This window comes from Rattus norvegicus, chromosome 19, assembly GCF_036323735.1.
Source record: "Rattus norvegicus strain BN/NHsdMcwi chromosome 19, GRCr8, whole genome shotgun sequence".
NCBI classification, from domain to species: domain Eukaryota; kingdom Metazoa; phylum Chordata; class Mammalia; order Rodentia; family Muridae; genus Rattus; species Rattus norvegicus.
Genome location: NC_086037.1, coordinates 24,208,961 through 24,232,732, shown reverse-complemented (window position 1 = coordinate 24,232,732; position 23,772 = coordinate 24,208,961). Strand labels below are relative to the sequence as shown.

At 43.0% G+C, this 23,772-nt stretch overlaps 2 protein-coding genes across 4 annotated transcripts in view; one reads left to right on the top strand and one right to left on the bottom strand.

Moving 5' to 3' along the window:
* The window catches only part of LOC134483259 (uncharacterized), a 478,774-nt gene that overhangs the window by 2,549 nt on the left and 452,453 nt on the right, over positions 1-23,772 (bottom strand). The gene's annotated exons all lie outside the window — the stretch shown is intronic.
* LOC134483260 (disks large homolog 5-like) overlaps positions 13,003-23,772 on the top strand; it is a 664,485-nt gene continuing 653,715 nt past the window's right edge. Inside the window, exons 1-4 of one of the 3 annotated variants that reach the window (XM_063278547.1) lie at positions 13,014-19,289; positions 20,318-20,477; positions 21,646-21,789; positions 22,423-23,415. In XM_063278547.1, the coding sequence (XP_063134617.1) occupies positions 19,163-19,289; positions 20,318-20,477; positions 21,646-21,789; positions 22,423-22,519 (528 nt within the window). In that variant the 5' untranslated portion in view covers positions 13,014-19,162 and the 3' untranslated portion in view covers positions 22,520-23,415. Of the gene's footprint in view, positions 19,290-20,317; positions 20,478-21,645; positions 21,790-22,422; positions 23,416-23,772 lie in introns of those variants that run through there. The other 2 variants (XM_063278548.1, XM_063278546.1) reach the window with 2 other exon arrangements.

The following is a 23,772-nucleotide window of genomic DNA, read 5'->3' as shown; positions in this document are numbered from 1 at the left end:
TAGGCCTCTTGTACAGTTATGGCATTTTCTTCCTTACCTTATGGAAGTTTTCTGCTATAATTTGTTGAAGATGTTTACTGGACCTATGAACTGGAAATCTTAATTCTGTTCTATATCTATTATCCTTAGATTTGGACTTTTAATTGTGTCCTGAAATTCATGGATGTTTTGGATTCAATAAACCATACATGTTTATCTGAGATGGGTGTTTTGTGTTTTGTGGGGTGACCTCCTTGATGCCAACTCTTCCATTTAGTAGCAGGTTGGTTAATGAGACATGGTCAGGAATGGTGACTTATTGACATAAACTATATGAAAATAGGTAGGTTAATTTATGTGTGTTAAGTATCAGTAGTCTCCTGGGTGGTTTTGGTTCCCAGTTGGCCATGTGCAACCGTTTCAAAAGCCCAGGTTTGATGTTCCTTGGGTTTCCTATGATGATGCACTCAGATATGACAAATATCAACAGAATCCTCGTCAAAGAACTTAATTTATATAATAGACCGAAAATTACTAATTATGTTACAAAATATTTGATCACACTGTGATCTCCAAGAATGTATTATTTACTGATAAACTATTGTGTGGTATAGCATCGCCATGGCACAGGCATTTAACACAAGGGTTGTTTGTTTGATGTAAACATGGACTTTACTTTGGTAAGGCTAACCTACCACACACCTTTATTGCAAAGATAAAACTGCATTTAGGTTCAGAGATGGTCAAGGCACAACTTGAAAGGAAATGAAGATGACTAAACCAATGAAAAGTCTTTGAGTTGAAGGATTTTTAGAAAGTGTGCAGAGGGAAGAAGAATGCTCTTCTGGGAGGTCAGTGAATTAGGAAGGACAGTTGGGAGTTGACTTCTGTATCTGGCTCCTGAAACTTCATTGGTAAAAATTAATGTCTGGAATTTTGTGTTGTAAAACAACACATTGGCTCTGCAGCTTTTGGCAAGGGCCATGGACAGAGAGATCACACCAGCTGGGGACAATCTGAAAGGAAATCAGGTTTTCTTAAGTCACCTGAGAAGTCCTCAAGGAGAGAGGAATGAATGGGTAGCACCATAATAGAAGGCTTTAGGATCTCGTACTGAGCTACTCTGGATGCCTTGAAAATAGAAGCAGAGAATGAAAAACTAAATGACTTCACAGGAATTAGCTCAATTCTCACTATGATCATTTCATGTTGGTAATTTATACTTGATTCTTTTTTTAAAAAAAATTAAAAAAGAGTCTTCTGTTTTAATGTGAGGCTGTCTTAGAATCACAAAATGCTTACACCTGTATGGCGCCTGGCATCTAACACTATCGGGCTAGAGATTCTACTTTTAAATGCATCACCATCGACAGCTTCCATTTAACCAGCAGGTGTCCATGCCAGGCAGACACTGAGCAGGTTGTATGTTCTGTTAATCTCCACAACAACCCAATTCAGCAGAAACACCCCCATTTTACAGGTGAAGAAACCACAGCTCAAAGCAAATGAGTGTCAGGGTCCCCTCAGTCTCACTGGCTGTCACTCAGACCCACATCCTTCTCTGTACAGGGAAGCCATGGGCCTGATGTGGCTGTGCAAGCTGATTCTGCTAAGATGATCAATGCTATTCTTGACCCTGGGAGAATTTAAGACAAGGTGACCCACAGACTCCTGGGATAGATTCTATCTCTGGGTTCTAGGGTGGGACACAGTATCACTTGCCGTGGGTCTCTACTCATCTGAGGAGTCTGTTCCCATCTGTCAGCTTCTATGGCAGTGGTTCAAATCCCTCCTAATGATGTAACCCTTTAATACAGATCTTCATGCTGTGGTGACCCCCATCACAAAATTATTTCATTGCTACTTCATAACTAATATTGCTACTCTTTTATGTCATAGCATGCTAAGTATCTGATATGCAATGTATCTGACATACACTCTCCTAGAAGGGGTCACAACACACAGGTTGAGCAACATTACTCAATAAACTTTTTCTTTTTCTTTTTTAAAGAGAGGCCTTCGTCTCAGAAGGACCTGGAGCAGTTATAAGAGCAGAGATGCCCTGTGGTAGTGACAAGTTTTAGCAGGCTCAAGGCTGCTTGCCTTAATGACAACAGATATTCCTGGCTAAAGGCACCACCACAAATCACTCTCCCCAGGATATTTCTTACCTCAGTTTTCCTCCATTACAATGTCTATCTCCTTGGACGTGTCTGTCCAGGCAGCCAGTCCCTGTAGTGTCTGATACAGACAGAATGCTAAGGGCAAGAATGCTTTCCCTCTGTTGGCACAGTCACTTCTACAGTAGTTAAGTTCAAATCCTGGAGTGTAAATATGTGTCTCACATAGTGTGTGAGACTTGAAATGTCATCTGTTTGAGTTGACAAAGACCAACTCTCACTTCAGATTTACATCTGACCAACAATTATTTTCACGAGAACACAGAAGCTCGCCAGACCTACAGAGTCAGATCCCCTCCCTGCCTGGGATGATCCCACCCAGGTTAAACTTCAGCTTCACTTATCAGCTGTTATCAGAAAAGTGTTATCTTAAGATTCTGCAGTCCACGGTCTGGACAAAAGTTGTTAAATGGCTAGTATGGGAGTTTTCTCCAGTTTAAAATCATTCTGGTCTCTTCTCTCCCCTGGACTGCCCTCTGTTCTCTCAGGTCTGTTGGTCCTGGAAAGACCTGGGTTCACCTCAAGGCCTGGGTTGTGGAGGAAAACCTTTTGTTGTGGAAATGAGCATGGATCAAGGATGTAGCCCCACTCTGGACAATTAAGCTCCAGAAAATCTTCCCCAATCACAGAACTGGGTCATGTGGGAGCCTACACTGTTTAAAAGGGAGAGCTGGTTGCTTTCTCCTGGAAGAAGCACTTGGGGGTTGACTGTCACTTCTGAACCTTCTGTTCTAAGTCACTTCTCAGAAGGGGCACTTTGCTCTGACTTCTCCATGGGACTCACACAGCACTGGGGCCAGAGGATCCTCTGGTGTTGCAGCTCTGAGCTGGGAGGAGGAGCTAGCACACTGACATGGAGAAGCCTGTTTTCACAGCTGATCTAGATCTGAGGAACAGGTGATTTTAAAGAAGGATGTGAAAGCATCTCCTGCAGGAGAGCTCACTATGCAGGGAAAGTCACACAGGACAGCGAAAAGTGGCTTCCCAACTTCTACTGGGCAAGAACCAGGGAGGGTATTGGATGGATGATCAGAGAGTTTGAGAAAGGCCTGCATCTCGCTGAATGTCCGCCCTCAATCATAAGTCCCCCCACTGCCCCAGGTGCACACCCGAGGGTCAGCAAAGCCTGCCACCTGCTGGGGTCCCTCAAACTAAGCAGTGAGTGTAGAACTGTGCAAAACACATCTGGGGATGGGAAGACACAAGTGTCAGCTGGGCCTGTCCTCACAGCCTTTAGACTCCAATGGCAGGGCAGGTGCAGGGAATGGCTACTCCAGATCTCAAATGTCTTGGGCTGAAGAAGTAGGAGATGTCAGGGTCAGGGTCAGGGTCAGGGGCCGGGGCCAGGGCTGGGGACAGGTCAGGGTCAGGGTCAGGCAGAGTCAGGCAGAGTCAGGCAGAACAAATTCAAGCCCCTGCCAGCAGGCTGATAGGCTATGGGCATGAAGAAGTGCTGTGGTAGAGAGTGCCCTTGTTCTCTCTGGTGGGGCAAGTAACCAAGGTGGGATGGGAAAAGTTGGGGAACTCACAGCTGCTTGTCCTCCAGCTGCAACTGCCAGTGCTTGGCTAGCAAGAAGCCAAAGAGACTCCAGGGATCTCCTGATTTCCGGATATCATTTTCCTCACGGGTATCCAGGTTGAAGGCTGTGCTCAGCCTTGCCACAAGGCCACTGGACAAGTAGAGCAAGCACAACTGGCCTAAGACCTCCATGGACACATGTTGGGACCCAGGTCAAGTGGCCACAGAGGGGCACCAGGCAGCCTGGCTCCAGCCCCTAGCCCATGGGCACCCAGGCCACAGCAGTTCTGCTAGTCCCTCCTGCCATGAGCGACACCACCTGGCAGGCTTGCACTCTCTGTCAGGAGCTTTCCCACAAACACAGCTAGCAGCCACTTAATGACCCTCTTTATTCTCGTTAACCATAATGGCTAGTTATGAAGTCTCATTGGGAAAGTGTATTGATAAGATGAAAGCCTTAGAAGAAAACTAGAAAGACTTATAAAAATAAGTAAGATGCTGGAGGATGATCCTGACCCACACTGAGCAGTGGGGACACCAGAGCCCTGTAGGGATGCCTGACAACCTAACACATTGAGCACGCACAGCTCAGTAAGTTCCCTGTGAATACACATCTCCTGAGATCTCTCTATTTAATTGGAGGTGATCCTGTCCACCTAATACAGCATATGCCCTGGAAAGACAAAAGTCACCTGCAGCAGCTGTGGTGATGACTCACAGGTTAGAGCATCGGCTGTTCTCTCAGAGGAACCACGTGGTCCCTAACAATAATATACAACGGGGAATGGGATTCCTTCCTTTGGACTATGAGGGAAATTCACCCAGGACAGGCCACAGACAGACTGTAGAAAAAAAGACCCATTGATATAAATGATAAAACTAAGTCTAATCTACATCAATAAAAACACAGCATACTTCTGGTCAAGGACAAGAGCATCTGTCAAAACCTGTTTCCCAACAAGACTTTGAAGGTCAGTATTTCTGGGGTTAATATTGATGCTGTATTGCAAGAAAAGCTGAAGCACATGGTTCTCCATTAGGATGACTTCTGTATTCCATTGTGAATGTTGTCAATTTTCTGCGGCAATTTTTCTGTATATTACTCAATATGTGGTGCATAGGGTCAATAATTGCTGGTGACAACATAGATGACAGGGACTCCCAGCAGCAGGCCAGGATGGAGACATCTCAGCAGCCCACAGCAGCTCTTTGTAAAGACTGGTTGTTCCCATTTCTCCTAACCTTAGCCCTGGACAACGGCTGTATAGATTTCATTTCTGCGTGGCTGCCTTTCAGACGGCCTTGGTGTGCACAATTATTCTATTATATCTGACTTTCCTACTTCCTTCTCCTTCTGCTCTGGTGAATTCTGTGAAACTAGATGTTGCTTGATGTTATGATTCTTAAACAATTGGAAATTGAGACATAGGAGCACAGCACAGCACAGCCCCGATGGCCCAGGTGCATGCTATGTGTTCTCGTTTTGGAAACAATGTAATAACTGCACAATAGATTCCAGATTAATGCTTGACTTGCAAAGAAACTTTAAAGTAATTATTAGAAAATGAATTGGAGCCAGCATTAGGACCCTAAGAAAGGAAAAAGTTATTGCATTAGGAATTAAGTTTTATATAACATTTGAGAGTGGTTCCTGGATAAGAAAGTATAGAATATATAAAATTATATACTAGTCAGAATACTGGGACTCTCACGAGAGTCATTGTGTGCAAGGAAGAGAAAGCTAGCGGAACCACTGAGTTAAGGGTTAACTTGATACTTTCTGGTCACCGCCTGGCATCTTTGCTTATGTCATTTGTCATTAGAGCTTCCCAGGAAAATGCAAGTAGCTGACCTCGGAGCTTTGAGCTCTGAAGTATAATAAGTTAAAAGTTAAAGTTTAAATAATAATAAGTTTACAATTATTATTATTTTGGCCACAGGCCTGGGAATAGGGGAAGCTTGAAACTTTGGGCAACAATTGTAATTCTTAGTTCTTTGTGGGATGTGGTTATTCTTTTGAATTTGATTTGGCAATGATTATACAATGTCTTTTTTCTACCTACTTTTGGATTATTAATGAAAGACTGAAGCAAGAGAAAGGCTGGAGAGCATGAGGAGAGAGAATGTGAAGAGGGAGTGAAGAGAGAATGTGAGGTGTGTATGAAGACTGTGTGTGTGAGTGAAAGGAGAGTGCATGTGGTGTGTGTGAGATATGTGTGAGGTGTGTATGAAGACTGTGTGTGTGAGTGAAAGGAGAGTGCGTGTGGTGTGTGTGAGATATGTGTGAGGTGTGTATGAAGAGTGTGTGTGAGAATGAAAGGGTAATAAAACAAAGGTGTACATGAGTGTGGGAGTTCGAGAAAAGAAAACCACAATAGAAAAAGCAGAGTGCACAAGAGAATGCAGTCTGTGCAGTCCCAAGCTGAGAGAGAGAGAGAGAGAGAGAGAGAGAGAGAGAGAGTTCAAGCCTTGAAATTGCCTGTCAGTTTGTACCCAAAGAGTAGTCTGTATATTTATTAAGCACCTTCCAGATATCCCTGCCTTCAGTTGAGAACCCGGATCCTGTGTCAAGGCTAGACCTGGCAGTAAGTTGCGCCCAACTCGTGGGACTCAGAATTGGAAGAATTGTGTAAGCCCCAAACCCCTTTCCTGATGTTTTCGATCTGGAAAGGACCATATGTGGGAGCCACGGTCCCCTCGGCCAAAGAGGAGTGCTGAGAAAGAATAGGTATGAAGTGATAGTGTGATAGTTTTATAGTTTTATTATGGGCAAACTGAATCCAGTGAGAGATCTATGTATGAAAAGATTCTTCATAAGGTTTTGCTTAAAAAGAGAATTCACTTTGAAAAACAGTAGCTCTCTGATTGTCTCCTCTTCATTTGTTCTGTGAGCTTTTGGTTACCTGATAAAGGGACCTTGGATGAGGCAGCATGGGAAAGCATAGGAAAGGATATAAAAACCTGGATTCTGGAACATAAGGATGAGGAAGTCGAAGGACAGGTTCCAGAGAAAGCGCTTAGGTTCTGGTTTGTGGTGAAACAGGCACTTTCCCAGGCTGAGATAACAGACCTGCCCAGCTCATCAGCAGGATCTGTTTGTAGTACAAACAGTACTGTGAAGGAAGGAGTCCCTCTACTGTCCAAACAAACCGATAAGAAACAAACTGCTAAGTCATCAAAACCACCGCCTTCACAGTGTATTGTAGATTTAGTAGAGACTTCCTCAGACCCTGAGGAGGACGAGGAGGGAGAGCCTTTAGATCCTGGAGATGAATCTGAGAGAGGATGATGAGGCAGCTAAATATCATAATCCTGACTGGGCCCTCTTACGCCTAAGAAAAGGAGTAAGAAAAGAAGCCCCACTCAGTCCCGTATTCTGCAAGCAGTGTAGAAGGCCAGGGAACAAGGGGAACATTTGATGCTATTTCTAACAGTAAGCATGGAGATCCAGAAATGGGAACTCATCTCCTTTAAACTTGTTAAGGAATGAAAAGAAAATACTTCTAAATATGGCCCTACTTCACCTTATGTCCTCTCCCTTGTGGAAAATCTGGTAGGCATTTGGCTCACTCCTGCAGACTGATTTATCCTGGCCAGGTCCTGTCTCACAGAGGGACAATTTCTCTTATTTAAAGCTAATTATGAGGATGAGGTTAGACTTCTTTTAGGTGGAAAAGTATCTCTGGGGTAATTGACTTAACTGGGGATAAGACAGTCTGGGCCACTGATCAAAGTGTCTAGGTGGATCTGTGGTCCCTTTGTCAAGAAAAGATCCAGGCAGCTACTCAGCTTGTACAAGAACAACTGGATAACGGTCATATTTAACCCTCCACCAGGCCTTGGAATACACCTATCTTTGTGATTAAGAAAAAATCTGGCAAATGGAGATTGTTACAAGATGTAAGGAAGGGGAATGCAGCCATGGAGGCTAAGGGGCTCTGCAACCAGGACTGCCCTCTCCCACAGAGATTCCCGAAGGATGCTCTGCGTGTGTTATAGATTGCAAGATGTTTCTTTACTATCCCTTTGCATCCAGATGACAGGAAGCCTTTGCCTTTAGTTTACCCTCAACAAATTTACAAAGGCCTTACCAGAGGTTTCAATGGAAAGTGCTCCCACAGGGAATGAAAAATAGTCCCACTTTGTGTCAAACATTTGTGGATATGGCTTTGTCTCCCACTCGTCAACAGTTTCCTGAGTTGTTGATTTTTCATTCTATGGATGATATTTTGATTGCTCATTCTTCCCTGACTTTGCTGAATCAAGCTTTGGATAACCTTATACAAAGTGTGCGTAAGTATGGGTTAATAGTGGCTCCTGAAAAATTTCAAAAGGATCCCCCATACAATTATTTGGGGAGAATTCTTTATTCTGATCCTATTTCACATGCAGTCTTAAGATTTAGGATGGATAAGTTGAAAACCTTAAATGATTTCCAAAAACTGCTAGGAGAAATCAACTGGATTAGACCTTACGTAAAATTTTCCATTGGCCAATTAAAGCCACTTTTTGATATTTTAAAGAGAGATCATTGTCCCAAATCTCTCTGAGTGTTAACTCAAGAGGGACAAAAGACTCTGCAGGTGTTTGAGGAGGCCATCCAGGCACAACTCACTGTCAGAATTGATTTATATGAGGCCTGTGAATGTGTTATCCTGCATACTTCCCTAACACCCACTGGGGTTATCTGGCAAGAACAAGGACCTTTAGAATGGATCCATTTGCCTGCTCCCTCCCCACGTTTTGATTCCTTATTATGATTTAGTAGCTCAGCTCATTATGGAGGGTAGAGAAGGATTAGGGGATATTGGGTAAAGATTTTGAATTGATTAGAATACCCTGCACCAACACTCAGGTTGAGTGGTTGCTAAATTTTTCTGGTTCCTTTGCATTAGCTTTTGTCTCCTTTAAGGGGCAAGTGTTATATCATCTTCCAAAAAATCCTCTGTTACATTTTCTGAGTTGACAACAAGTTATATTTCCTTCTGCCTTCTCTATGGAGCCTTTAGATCAAGGAAAAATATTCTTTACCAATGGTTCTTCAAATGGAAAAGCCATTCGTTATTGTTTCTGAAACTGACACCAGGACCTCCTTTACCTCAGCTCAAAAGACAGAGTTATATGCAGTTATTGAAGTTTTTTTCTCATTATTCCTCGATTCATTTTAACCTCTATCCTGACTCTCAAAATGTGTATAGACTCTTCCCTGTTATTGAGATAGCTGTGATCAACACAGACAAAACAACAATTAATACCTTATTACAAAAATTATAACAATTGGTGCGTCAACGCTTGATTCCTTATTTTGTGGGACATACTTGGGCTCACAATAGTCTTCCTGGACCTTTAGTCACAGGAAACTCATATGCAAATTTATTGACTCAGGGTTCGCTTTTAGATGATGTTAGTAGAGCAATCGCCTCCCATGGTGTTCACCACCAAAATGCTCAGGCACTGAGATATCAATTTTCTTTGACTAGAGAGGCAGCTCGTCAGATTGTAAAACATTGTTCTGCTTGTCCTACAACACTTCCAGCTTCTCTGCCTGGAGTTAACCCTCAAGGACTCAAGCCTGGAATCCTACGGCAGATGGATGTAATTCATGTTTCATGTTTTGGAAATTTTTCCTTTGTTCAAGTTACGGTTGATACCTTTCTGGAGTTATTTTGGCCACAGCCAGGACGGGAGAAGCATTCAAGGATGTACAGCAGCATTTGTTTGCTTCTTTTGCATTTCTTGCCATCCTGCTGCATCTGAAAACTGATAATGGTCCTGCTTATCAATCTAAAGCCTTTGCAAACTTTTGTATTAAATTTGTTATTAGACACACTACAGGCATTCCATATGATCCTCAAGGGCAGGCAATTATTGAGAGATCTAACCAAATATTAAAGACACAAATGGCTAAGGTACAGGGAGGAGAATTAAAATATGTCTCCCCCACTCACTTATTATCATGCTCTTTTTGTAAGTAATTATTTGAATAACCAGATGTACATCTCTCCTGAGAGACACAGCCAGAATACAGCAAATACACAGGCGAATGCCAGCAGCAAACCACTGACCTGAGAATGGGACCCCGTTTGAAGGAATCAGAGAAAGGACCGAAAGAGCTGGAGGGGCTTGAGACCCCATATGAAGAGCTTCCAGGGACTAAGCCACTACCCAAAGACTATACATGGACTGACCCTGGGCTCCAACCGCATAGGTAGCAATGAATAGCCTAGTAAGAGCACCAGTGGAAGGGAAGCCCTTGGTCCTGTCAAGGTTGGAGCTCCAGTGAACTTGATTCATCGGGGGAGGGCGGTAATGGGAGGAGGATGGGGAGGGGAACACCCATATAGAAGGGTAGGGGCAGGGGTTAGGGGAATGTTGGCCTGGAAATGAGAATGGGAATAACCTTTGAAATGTAAATGAGAAATACCCAATTTAATTTAGATGGAAGAAAAAGAAGAAAAGGGAAAAAAAGATTCTCAAGGTAGATCTGCAACAGCGCCATTGTGATCCTAGGGAACATCACCGTCCATTAGATTTGCAGAAAGCTGTTTCATCTACGTGGAAGGGACCAGATGTTCTTCTCTCCTCCGCAAGGGGGCATGCATGTGTCTTTCCACAGGATGCCGAGTCACCAGTCTGGATTCCGGACCGCCTCATCAGATCATACAATCCCAGGGCAGAAAAGCAGAAAGTCTCCCCTCAACAACCGTCAGCGAAAGATGAGAGCGGAGCGTGCCTCATTCCTGATGACGCCAGACAGCTCTGAGCAGCGCCTCACTTCTGCTTTCACCAGGCTTCAGCTGCATGGTCGCTCATCTACCACGCTGTTGCCAACTTGGGATCAGCTTCAAGAATTGGTCTCTGCTGCAAGAGATAGCGTGCTTCCTCTCCGACTCCCAGTTACTCCCTCCAATCTTCTCCTGCTATGCTTTCACTTCTCTTCACCCAGGTAATTATTTTTCTCTATGCTGCTGCCCAAGACTCCTACTGGGCTTATTTACCTGATCCTCCCTTGTTTCATGTGGCCCCTTGGGAATTTGGCCTTGTCAAGGTGAGGAGAAAGTAGTTCTTATTTCAAAGAACGAACTTTGACTTGCTACAACTATTCTGGAATCGCTGACTCCCTTCCCACATGCTTTACTGTTAAAAATGACATTAAAGGGTGTTTCTCTTTAGACGAGAGTTAATTTCAGAGTCTCCAACTCCTCGAAAATATGCTTGTAGTGACGATTTCACCAGTCAGCGAGACATTCAGTTTCTAAAATTATTTTTACCTTTTAAAGGAGGCTTTCATTATTCTCCTCCATCTTCTTCAGGTCCTTTGCCTTCCCTTTTGTTTGCTTGTCAGAATGGCGAGGAGCTGATCTCTGTTTGGGAGAATATTGCTATTAATGGCTACCCTAAATGGTGGTCTTGCGGTTTTCTCTCCAAAGCTGCGTACTTTACTCCCTTTAGCCCTACAGCTCAAACTTTTAAACTTTTAGATTGGTCTGTTAGTAGTCCAGAACATGATTATCTATGCAATTGAAACAGTATAGGTTTACCAAAGGAGATGCTTCCTTACCGACCTCCCCTGCTAATGCCTGGTTTGCCCCTGGATGGGCTTCCCCTACCTTTCCCCCAATTTTTAATTCCCACTTGCTTCCTGTTCAGCCTGATCTATAGCGTCTTTTGGCTGCTCCTCATAAAGTAACCCTTATTAGACCTCGTTCTGAGGTTAAGAGAGTTTCTGCTTCCGTTTTAGCCTGTGTGGCTGCTCCTTTCTCCTTTCTTTCCTCTGAAGAGCATGGCGGTTTTTCCCTTGTCAGGATAGTCATGGTGTTTATCATGTTACTTGCATAAATTGTCAATTATCTAATTGTCTTACTGTTACAAGGAAAAATGTTTTTGTCATAGTACGACAACCTCCTTATGTACTTTTGCCTGTCTATGTTAATGGGACATGGTTTTTCGATCCTGGCATAGAGGCCATTCATCATGCCTCCTCTGTACTTCGTAGAGGCAGGTGTTTTGTGGTTGCCTTAATTCTGGGTCTTACTGCTCTGATTCACCAATCAGATGTCTCCTTTTGCCTTATCTACTACTTCTTTGGTTAGAGAGGTCCACACTGCTCATCTAAGTTATCTAAGAATGTTAGTGTTGCTTTATTGATTCAAGGAAAGATACATGGAGGGTTTGAAGTCAGGGCAAATGCTCTAGAAGAGGCAGTTCTTTATATGGGACAAGAAATTCAAAATATTAAGGTTAGATTATTAGTACAGTCATTCTTTGTTTAGAAGGAGTGTGTTACTCCCCTGCCTTATAATGAGCCAGTCCCGCATGCCCATAGCTTATACACTGTCTGCTGGAGTGCGGAACACCCTGCCCTGCCCTGCCCCGCCCCGCCCTGCCCCGCCCCACCCCGCCCTGCCCTGCCCAAAGAGCAAGGGTTAGCCCTGCTCCTGCCAGTCCTGCGAGCCCATAGCTTATACACTGTCTGCTGGAGTGCGGCTTTGCTCTGCCCTGCCCTGCCGTGGTTTGCATTGCCCTGTGGGCTCTCACTTCTTTGGCCAAAGACTTTTGAGATTTGGGCTCACCAAGCCCTGCACTAGGCAACACCTAGAAGCCAGAGCCAAATGAACAGATGCCAGGCTTGGCCCTGGGGACTGGTGTCTCCCCCTCCCCTGAAGTGTTTTCCTCAGTTCACCACTCCAGGTTTACTTTGCAGGGACCCCTGTAGGTGGCAGGCTTGGCTGATCCTCACCTGTGAGCCTGGGATAGTGGTGGGATGTAGGGTTGCTGGAAGACTTTCAGGGAGATGCAGGCCTTTCATAAACTCCTCAACCATCCTGTGCCCTCCCTGGTTCGCTCGCCTCGTGGAAGTTGGGAAGCCACTTTTCCCTGTCCTGTGTGACTTTCCCTAAATAGTGAGCTCTCCTGCAGGAGATACTTTCACATGCTTCTTTAAAAGCACCTGTTCCTCAGATCTAGATCAGCTGTGAAAACAGGCTTCTTCAAGTCAGGGTGAGAGCTACCCCTCCCAGCTCAGAGCTGCAACACCATAGGAGCCTCCAGCCCCAGTGCTGGATGGGTCCCATGGAGGAGTTAGAGCAAAGTGCCCCTTCTGCGAAGTGACTCAGAACAGAAGGCTCAGAAGTGACAGTCAACCCCCAAGTGCTTCTTCCAGGAGAAAGCAACCAGCTCTCCCTTTTAAACAGTTGTTGCCTCACATATGACCCAGCTGTATGACTGGAGAAGATTTCCTGGAGTTTAGTTGCCCAGAGTGTAAGCATTTCATGATTCTAAGACAGCCTCAAATTAAAACCGAAGACTCTTATTTTAAAACTTTTAAAAAAATGAATCAAGTATAAAATACCAATATGAAATAATCATAATCAGAATTGAGCTAATTCCTGTGAAGTCATTTAGTTTTTCATTTTCTGCTTCTATTTTCAAGGCATCTAGAGTAGAACTATCTGAGATCCTAAGGCCTTCTATTATGGTGCTACCCATTCATTCCTGTCTCCTTGAGGACTTCTCAGGTGACTTAAGAAAACCTGATTTCTTTTCAGATTGTCCCCAGCTAGTGTGATCTCTCTATCGATGGCCCTTGCCAAAAGCTGCAAAGGCAATGTGTTGTTTTACAACACAAAATTCCAGACATTAATTTACCAATAAAGTCTCAGGAGTCAGATGCTGTATTTAAGTGAAGCTCCCAACTGTCCTTCCTAATTCACTGTTCCCCCAGAAGAAGAGCACTGTAGCTCTCTCTGCACACTTTCTTAAAAATCCTACAACTGAAAGACTTTCCATTGCCCTACTTATCTTCATTTCCTATCAAGTTGTGCCTTGACCTGCTCTAGACCTAAGTGCCCTTTAGCTTTGCAGTAAAGGTGTGAGGTAGGTGAGCTGGACAGTAATAAAGTCCATGTTCACAGTAAACAAAGAGCTCTTGCATTAAATGTCTGTGCCCTGGCGATGCTATATCACACAATAGTTTTTCATTAAATAATACATTCATGGAGATCATAGTGTGATCGAATATTTTGTAACATAACTTAGTAATGTTCTCTCTATTACATAAGTCAAGTACTATCCTGTGTATTCTGGCCTTTTTCTGTCATGTCTGTGTGCATCACCATGGGAATCCCAAGGAACATCAATCCTGGGCTTTTGAAACTGTTGTATAGGGCCAACCGGGGACCAAAACCACCCAGGAGACTACTGATACTTGACACACATAAAGTCACCTCCCTATTTTCATATACTTTATGGCAAGAGGTCACCACTGCTGACCATGTCTCATTATCGAACGTGCTTCTAAATGGAAGAGTTGGGGTAAAGGAGGTCACCCCACAAAACACAAAACACCCATCTCAGATAAACATGTATGGTTTATTGAATCCAAACATACATGAATTTCAGGACACAATTAAAAGTCCTAACCTAAGGATAAGAGATATAGAAGAGAATTGAGATTTCCAGTTCATAGGTCCAGTAAACATCTTCAACAAATCATAGCAGAAAACTTCCATAAGGTAAAGAAATAAAAGGCCATAAAGGTACAACAAGCCTAGAGAACGCAAAATTAATTTAACCAGAAAAATTTCCTCCATTCACATAATAATTAAAACACTAAATGCACAGATAAAAGAAAGAATATTAAATGGGTAAAGTATAAATATCCAGCAACAAATGAATTCAGACCTATCTGAATTACACCAGACTTCTCAACAGAGACTCCAAAAGCCAGAAAAAATTGGGCAGATGTAATGCAGACCAAGGCTACTATAACCAGCATAATTCGCAATCACCATAAATGGAGAAACCAAGATATTTCACAACAAAACCAAATTTAAACAATATTTTTCTTTTAGAGAGCACAACAGAGGATAATAGGAGGAAAACTTCAAGACAATGAGCTAAACTGTACCCAAGAAAAACCAAGAAACTAATCATCTCTCAATAATTTCAAAAAAGAGAAGCACACAAACATAATTTCACCAATAACTAGAAAAAGAAGAGAAAGCAGCAATCATTGGTCTTTAATATCTAACCAGACCTTCTGTCACCAATCCCCCAGCTCCTAGGGAACAAACTGCCAGCCAAAGGATATACAAGGATGGGTCTATGGTTCTAGGTCACTGTGTAGAAGAGGAGTGACTTAACTGGCATCCATGTGGTGGGAGGCCATTGACTATACTGAGGCCTGTTGCCCCACCAAAAGGAGGTCCTAGAGGTGTGAGGTGGGAATGGATATGTGTGGGTGGGGGATACTGTCATATAGGCAAACCTGAGCAGAAATGGGATGTAAGATTTGATGAGGGGAGTCTGGAAACTGGGACAACATTGGAAATATAAATAAATAAAATAACCAATTAATAATATATAGCCACAAATAAAATAAAAAGCAAAAAGGTAAAAGAATAATTACACCAAAATAAAACAAAAGAAATCCCTGTAGTGGATTGGCCTAATTCTTCTTGTGTTTAATGCTAATTTGTGGAACTCAAGACTGGCAAACCCCCAAAAGCTGACCCTGCTCCCAGTTAACTGTGATTATAAAGAAGCCAACAGCCAACAGCTGCACAGCAGAGAGATGGGGGAGGTGAGCTTTGAGGGCTTTGCTAGAGAGGATCATGAGGGAAGAAGGAGGAAGAAGCTGCCAGAGAATAAAGGAAGAACGTGTGTGATGGAGAGGAGAGAGGAAGAGGACAGCAGCCATGGTTAAGGGAGAGGAGCGCCTGGTCCTGAGGGCTGTCCAAGGGGAACAAAGAGCAGCCAAGATGCTACACAGTCAGTAAGAGTTGAGCGTTATTGTTTGGAAAGTAGATCTGATACCATGGAGGGCAGGCAGCTGCCCAGCTACTGTGCTGACTAATGCACACTAAAAATAAATTTAACACAATATGTATAACCGGTAAGACAGCTCTGTAGAGGATCCTAAAAGGAATACTTTAGTTTGAAGGGAAGGATAAAATACTAGAGAAAACAGGAAATAATTTAATAAAACTACGACAGTCAATCAAAAGAAGCCAATAAAAACCACAAAAATTAACAAAATGACAAAATTTAATACATAGGTTTAAATAATATTTGCATGTCACTAAACTCAATTCCCCAGTGAACAGACATACATTTAGCCAGAAACAGGATCACCATCATGAGAGATGTAGAGGATAGAGTAGGGAAACAGACCTAAGACACAGGTCCCTATAGCAATTCTGTGCAGTTTCTCTGTCAATAAAAATCAGCAAGTTCTAGAGTTAAATGTCTGTGTTAGTGCTGACCTACACTGCCAGACATATATTTTCTTTTAAGTAAATAACAAATCTTGGGGCTTACAATGTAATCAAATATCCTGAAACATGAGTTTGCAGTGTTCCCTACATTTTTTAAATCAAGTACTTTGACTACCATTTTGGTTCTTTCTAATCCTGTCTGAGTGCATCATCAAGGGAATCCCAAGGGATATCAGAAATGGGTTCTTGAAGCTGTTGCACAGGGCCAGTATAGACCTAAGTACCACAGAGGAAACCTTGATTCTTGTCACAAGGGATCATTCACCATCCCTCTTGTCACATAACTTATGGCAAGATGTTACCTCTCCTGACCTTAGCTTCTTCTCTTAATGCTGCTGAAGGGAAGATTTGGTGTCAAGGGGTCTGGATTCAAACCACACCAACACTGAATTCATTTAAATAGGTGTAGTTCATTGAATGCACACACCAATACAGTTCAACCAGAGCAATAGCTCACAACTGTGTACTGGACATTTCTATGGCCCAGCTCATTGCAAGATCCACATGGGCTCACGCACAAGGGCTGTAAATGTTGATGTCTATGGGCCCTGACTCAGGGCATTTTACAAATAATTGTTCCTATTTTCCTTGAATCTGATGGGTCCTATGGGAAGCTTATAGTTGGGGAACTTGTTAAGATTAACAAACCTCATAATATACAGAACATAACAGGGTATGTGACCAGCACCACACAGTTCAGTGTCAGATTATTTTGTTTTGTGTTAGCTTGTTTTCAGCATCCATGATGTGGAGGCGTATTACAGCACAATAGGAAAGAGCTGGCTGCTGTGTAACAAATTTGCTGCTGTTAAGGTAGGTGTGGGGGCAAGACCTCAGCAGGGAAGGAGATGATGTGTTTGATAACTGAAAGGAGCTGCCTCAGCTGTGTTTCTCTGCCTGCTCAGTGCCCATTCAACATCACTTGGTCCCTGAAGAGGAACTCAAGGTCTGCCCCCCTGCTGCCTGTGAGCCAGGAGTAGGCACAGAAAGGCATGGCCACAGCGCTGGTTTCCAATTCCTCAGTAATGCTGGATTTCCACTAACGTACGTGGATACACAAATACAGTGTGGTAAGTTACAATACATACTAATCATTTCTTACATAGGGCAGCAGTTGATTGACTACAACTAATTCTATTTAAAAGAGAAAGAAACCTGGCTCTTGTGGAAATATACAAAGAAATATCTACGATGCTGGGGAATGAATTCTGCCATGGACTGAACTCAGAATGGGGGGGGGGGGGTTGGAAGAAAGATGCATGGTTAAATAGCCCACCAGGTTCACATTGTGTCAGCTTGATTTAATCTAAGGACAAAAAGTGGAGTATCTCTGATGGCTTTCTTTTTAACCCTTGAAAGGTTCCCTGGGGACTGGCCTCAGTACTTCATACTTCTTGCTGGGGCAACAATGCTCAAGGAAGCTTGAGATTGTCATAGGCACAGTATTATGCTAGATATACAGAGTAGATAATACTAAGATGTTCAGATGGTGGTATCCATTTGTATGCACTCTTAATGTGGACCTAAGGAAAGAGAGATCAAGGTCCTTACAATAGAAAGATCAGTTCCATTTTTTTCTACCATTCCAAACTGAACGACTGGTAGGGAGAGAATGGTAGATAATTGAGAATTCATAGATGATGCTTTGAATGAAGAGTGGGTTTCTGCGCTGGTTTTAGACAGGGTCTCAAGTATCGCATGTTGCCCTCTACCTGGTTGGCCAGGTTCTCTTTGAGCTCAGATAAACTTCCTTCCACTTTCCAATACATAGGCTTACAAGAGTAGCCTCCAAGGACTGTGAGGACAGCATTAGCCTGTGACAGTTGAGGTGTGCAACCCACAACTATAGTTTTAGCCACAATTTTCCATGTCTACCAGCTATTTCAGATTGTTGCTGTTATATGCCTGACAATCAAGGACGCAGAAAAATAACCTGATAGAGAACAAGGGCATGGTGATCACATCCTTGCCTCTTCTGTATGTTCGGGATGAGGTTTGTTAAAATTCCAATATTGCAAAAAGCTTTATATAGGGCCCATCACATTAAGGGTCTCTGTTCACTGTTCTATCTAAAATGGCCCAATCAGAACTGACCACCAGATAACACTTCCTGCAATCTTCATATGAGAGAGAAGCTTGAGCTTTTTGTTTTGATTTTTTCTTTTCTCTTTCTTTCTTATTTTTTGCTATATAAGTTGAGAGAAAGAGAGTTGGGGCCATGAATTTGCTCCCAAAATTTGAACTACGGATGTGATCAATCAGTGTTTAGTGTGTGCATTCTATAAAGTATTCATTCTTTACTATGATAGATGCTTCTGTGTTTGGTGGGGTGGCCATTTCCCAGTGTACAGGTGCTGGGACCTTGCTCTATCCACTTAATGATGTTTATAGCCTCATTTTAGTTGTTTATGTGCACCCCCTATGTCTCTTGACTATTTTATTTTTCTGATAGAAGCTCATGGTACATCTTACTCAGGCCTGTGAGCAGTGCTCCTTTGGTGACCTTGGTGCAGAGAGGAGAACCCCACAAGCAGCATGAGGTTCCGTTCACTGGTGGCTCCAATCTTGCACTTTCCTCTGCCAACTGGTCTCCACACTTTTCCTAGCACCATAAAGACTTCAACTCTTTCTCCTAGGAATTTATTGGCAATTGTCAATTGCTAAGCACATGACTTCATGAGTGTTCCCCTAATACACACCCATGTTATAACCTACCATGGAGACTATTTCTTGATGTGATATAAAGCACCTGTACATAATGAGACAGGAGAACTTTTGACTGCATATTCAAACTGGTGTGAAATCTCAGGAAGTTTTAATGGCTAACATTGGTGAATGAGGACAATTTGAGTTAGGATGAGACATTTTGGGGCAAGATATGGAAGGAAACATTCATTTAGATGCATAGGAATTACTAAGGTTGTTTTATAATCAAGCCTTGAGGAAAATTTGGCATTAGAAGGAGGAGATTCCCAGTGGCTCTGCCCTGGGAAAGCCTCCTGGAAAGGGCCCCTCAGCTTATGCTCAGTACAGGGAGATTATTATCAGGAAACAAAATCTGCTCCCCATGACATCAGCTGTCTTTTCTTGGACATTCTATTATCTCCTAGAGAGTTCTTGGCATCCTCTGTGATGTCACCAGTGTTGTAGTGACGGCCAGTGCCCTAGTTTCTCTCATACTGAGTCTGGCGGTTACAACCTAAGACATGTTTTCCCATCTTAGGAAGCGTTTTGGGAGGGGGATCGTCGATTCTGGAGAGACTAGAGTGAAGGAGTCTGGCCTTTCGTCTCAAAGTAATGGTGGACAAAGACAGGACTTCTGGGGAATGTCAAGTAAGCCATGGGCAGTATATTTTGAGCTTCCTGTCAGGGGGGTGGAGGCTTAACCTTACCTTTCTAGCAATGGGCCACAACAACTGGAGCATCTGAAAAGGAATTGAATTTCTATGAATATTACAATTCTTAAAGTCAAGGATTTCAGACCTTTAGTTTCCCCATCCCCACTGGGAGGATATGGTAATGCCAATGCTATTATACTGTGAACTTCTGGCCTTTACTTTTCAGTTCATTTGTTATGTTACATTGATATAATAACACCATCAGGAGTCATGGAGGGTCCACCTTTTCTGAGTTTAGACAGGGCAGCAATGTATTTCACTATCATTGCTTCTTTAAATACAGTGGATATCTGACAGTAGGAACAGGGAGAGAATTGTGCTCCAGGCAATAACCTTATGTTCTTACACCTCCTCTGATTTCTTCTAACTGGCAGGGTCATCGTTAGCTTTATATATTTGAGGTTGTGTGTTACATTTTTCTAAAATACCAAAACTATTTGGAACGGGTAGACCAAGATTCAGCCTGTAACCTACTCTCATTTCTGGAGTGTTTGGTGTATCAAATAGGGGCCCTGATATGTCTGTTGACCATGTCCTCCCTGGAAATGCTTTTTAAATCCGAAGTTGTTCACGTAGAGTATCAGGGTAGGACATCTGAGAGTCTCCAATCATTCAAGTTTTGTGGATGGTGATGTTATCATATGAGTTCTGAAACCGCAGGGGTGAGGGTCCTGAAACCAAGTTGTACCCTGTTCAGCTGATAATAATCCTGGAGAAGCCATCTCCGTGGTACATGTAAGCACGTGATGTCCGGCATAGGGCATACCTGGCTGCTTACATCTCTTGGTCTCTATAGAGTAGTGGGAGAACTGAGATCCACTGAGGAGGCCTCTTAAGCATAGACCAATCGCCTAGCAGTGACACCTGGTTCCAGGCTTGTTCTCCTGTTTATGCCTAACTGTGGTCTATGTACACTCTATGCATTCTCCCCATGCAGGTTCACTTGTGTTCTTCTACCTACAGACGCTGGGAGAGAAACATCATCCCCTGGCACTGACCTAAGGGAGAAGCAGGCCAAGAAGGAAAAGGAGAGGCTGATTGAAGAGCTGCAGCTCATTACCGAAAAGAGAAATGACCTGAGAGATCGCCTGAGGTTCCTGACAGAGAGATCCATGAAGAACAGGTATGAATCGCTCCAAATGCTCTTGTTTCATTCCTGGGTCTGCAAGGTCACCTTCATCTTCTCCTATTAAGGTTTTGGGTTCAAGAAAGCTGTGCCTCCCTATCCACCCTGTGCTAAACCTCACCTCCCATAAAGAGGAGATTCAGAACCTGACCCTGAGGAGCGAGATGGAAAATGGACTCATCTGCTTCCATTTATTGAAAAGCAGAACTTGTGGTCTGAATGAAGAATTCAGGGATAAAGTCAGGGAGAGTGAGTGTCTAGTGTGCATTTGCAAAGCCCTTGAGCTGGTGGCTTTGCAAGATTGTAATTGCAGTGAGTTTATGGTGAGTCTCTGTACTTGCTAGGCAGGGGACTGAGTGCTGGAAGATCCAGGCAGCAGCCTGAGGGGCCTGGTCCCACACTGTTCATCTCAATGCTTGACGAGAAAGTCTCAGGCTCAGGCCTGTTTGTTCTTGTCTGTGTGTCTTGCCCTCTGAGACAGCAATGGTGCATGCATTTCTCCTGGTTCTCACACTGCTCTCTGTTTCCATATTTCTCTTTCTCTTTCTATGACTGTTTACATTTCTCTTTTTTGTGGGGATGTCTCAGTCTGTGAGTCTGTGTGTGCATATATCCAAATGCGTATGGACAACTTTTATATGTTTATATTTCCCTCCACACTGGAATCTAGGGGTCTATGTCTTGGCCTGAGTATTTACCTCTAACTCTTTCATGGTGATGTAAATGCTTTGTTCTGGGAGCCCCACTGTCAACAGCACAGTTCTTTGTCTATGTGACCACGTTTGTCTGTATATTTGTATTATTTGTGCAGATTATAATTTTGTGGTGATATATCTTCTATTATCAAAACAGGAAAAAAGAAATCACAGGTTTTGGGTGTGTTGGGGTGGGGGAGCATGGAGAGGTGTGGCCTAGGCTCTTGATAGCTTAACTGGCTTGACTGCAGATTTCCTCTTGATTGAACAAAGGGAGCCAGGGAAGCCTCCATCTGGATGCTGAGATTCTGGTGTCCTGGACACAGAAAAACACGTTTCTGAAGCTGAAGAAGATCCCAATATGTAGAATTCAGAAGGTGTCCATCCAGGACTGGGGTAGTACAGGACCCACCCTGAGTTCATATATTCCTAAATGCTGATGTTCATAGTATTCTATCACTTGGGGCCAGGCCCTACTTCAGGCCAAATCCATATTATGAAGACCTGGAGAGAATGGAGGAGGCGGTCATGTCAATTCTGCACAACTTAGAGATGGAGAACACTGAGATCCATGAGAACAACCAGAAGCTGAAGAAGGAGATTACCTTCTCTAGGTAAGTCCTGGTCAGAAAGCCTATCACCTGTGGAATGGCCATTTCTGATTTCTTTGTTCTGGATTGGACGCTCTTCAACTCTGATTCTATCTCTTGTGCTGTTCACACATCAGTGTGCCAGGGTAATTAGGACTCAGTTTTCAGTTCCATAAAAGACTGTTCCTCATCCCAGGATTGTCTAGGCATCTTCAGAAGGCTCTAGATAGAACAGCACTGATTGAAGTCAGCAGAAGGTTATTAGGCTGACCTGGACCTATGGTGTCATACCAGGTTTTACAAAATTCAGTGTGTAGACCACATGGTTAGAATGACCTTCTCTTGGTTCTACTGACCTCCTTTGAGGGTGTTGGCCCACTACTAATTGATGTTGCCCCCATGCATTGGGCTTTCACGGATAGTTGTAGATCCATGTTCTTTCTCAGAGATGTGGACACTAATAGGTGCTCAGGCCAAACAATTAATTTATTCTTCCCCAAATTAACTCTTTGTGATTTGTGCAGCAGCCTTATATGCATCAAGATGCATTTTATTAAGTCTTCATGGGTATCTGGGACCTGGTAGAGTTAGTGGGACTTGGGAGTGGGAATGGGAGAAAGGGGCAGCATGATCTTACTATGCAGACTGTATTTCCAGAAACCTGCTCAGCCAGCTCCTGATGGAGAACACATGCAGGAAGAAGTTGGTCCCACTGAAGCAGGGAGCAAGGAGGGACATCTTGAGTGTGCACTGAACCAGAAATATTTGGTTGACTTCAACAAGAAAGATAAAGACCAGCAACGTCCAGACCCAGCATCATCAGATAGGGACGAGCAGCTGTGTTAGCTTAACAATATCTGATAAAATTTGCCAATTTGATACATCTTTGCTCTCTCCTACCACCTTTCTAATTTACACTCACAACCAGCCAACCACCTCATGTAATGGAATTGTTCATTGCTCTGCCTATGCACAAGTATTCTGGGAAGTTAAACACTTTTCAGAAACTGAATTATTTTGCAAGTATATATTGCTGATCTTTTTGAAGCTGCAGTCTAGAAATGGTGACAGATGAATAACATACCTCATTATTGCATATCCATGTGATAGATTAGATCCTATGTAGAGTTTTGAACAAGATCTTGGTTCTTTGACAAATGACACTCTGTGGTCATGTGACTTCTTGTGTAGGAAGCACCTTTCCGGGATAAGAACAAGTGCAAATGTCAAATTAGTACTTGTCATTGGCTTTATCCTTTTTGACATATGGACATCTCCTTTCTTCCTGCAACCTGATGAGGTCTCTTGCCGTTGCCCTGTTCTTGGTTTGCACTGGTATAAGTCTGGGTCCCAGATTGGCAGCCCACATTACTGTGAGTCTTGCTGGAGATTTTGCCCTGCCCACAGAGTTAGCAACAATGATATCACTTAAAATGTCCATGTCGATTGTCCAATAGAACTGAGGTGTTAGAAGGCAGCATTCTGACAGCTGGCTTGCATTTCCCCAGCAAATCAGTATCTGAAAAACTTCCTTCCTCTCCTAGGTCTCAGAAAGTGCAAGACAGCTGGAATTGGACACACACCAGTAAGAGAGCTTCCTGAACAATAAGTTGCTTTCTCAGGAGTTCCTGATGACCAACACCCTGAATGGTAACAACAGTTTTTGGAAGAGTATTCATCCTCTGAATTAATTTGTCATTTCTTAGAGACCCTAAATTTATATATCACTAAGCCAGCCTGACTGATTGAGTTCTTACTCACTTTCTTCTTCAGAAAACACCACTTGAGAGACACCTTGGGGGACCGCCTTTCATTATGTGTGCTAGAGGAGACACAGCAATACATCTGTGCTTCTACATGTTCGTTAAGAATCTGCTTTTAGAAATATTTTTGTTATGATTTTAATTGAAGTTTTCTTTTTGTTGTTTCATATTTATATGTTCTTGTTACTATTTTTATTTTCAAATATTTTTAAATATTTTTATTCATTTTAATCCTATTTTGTTA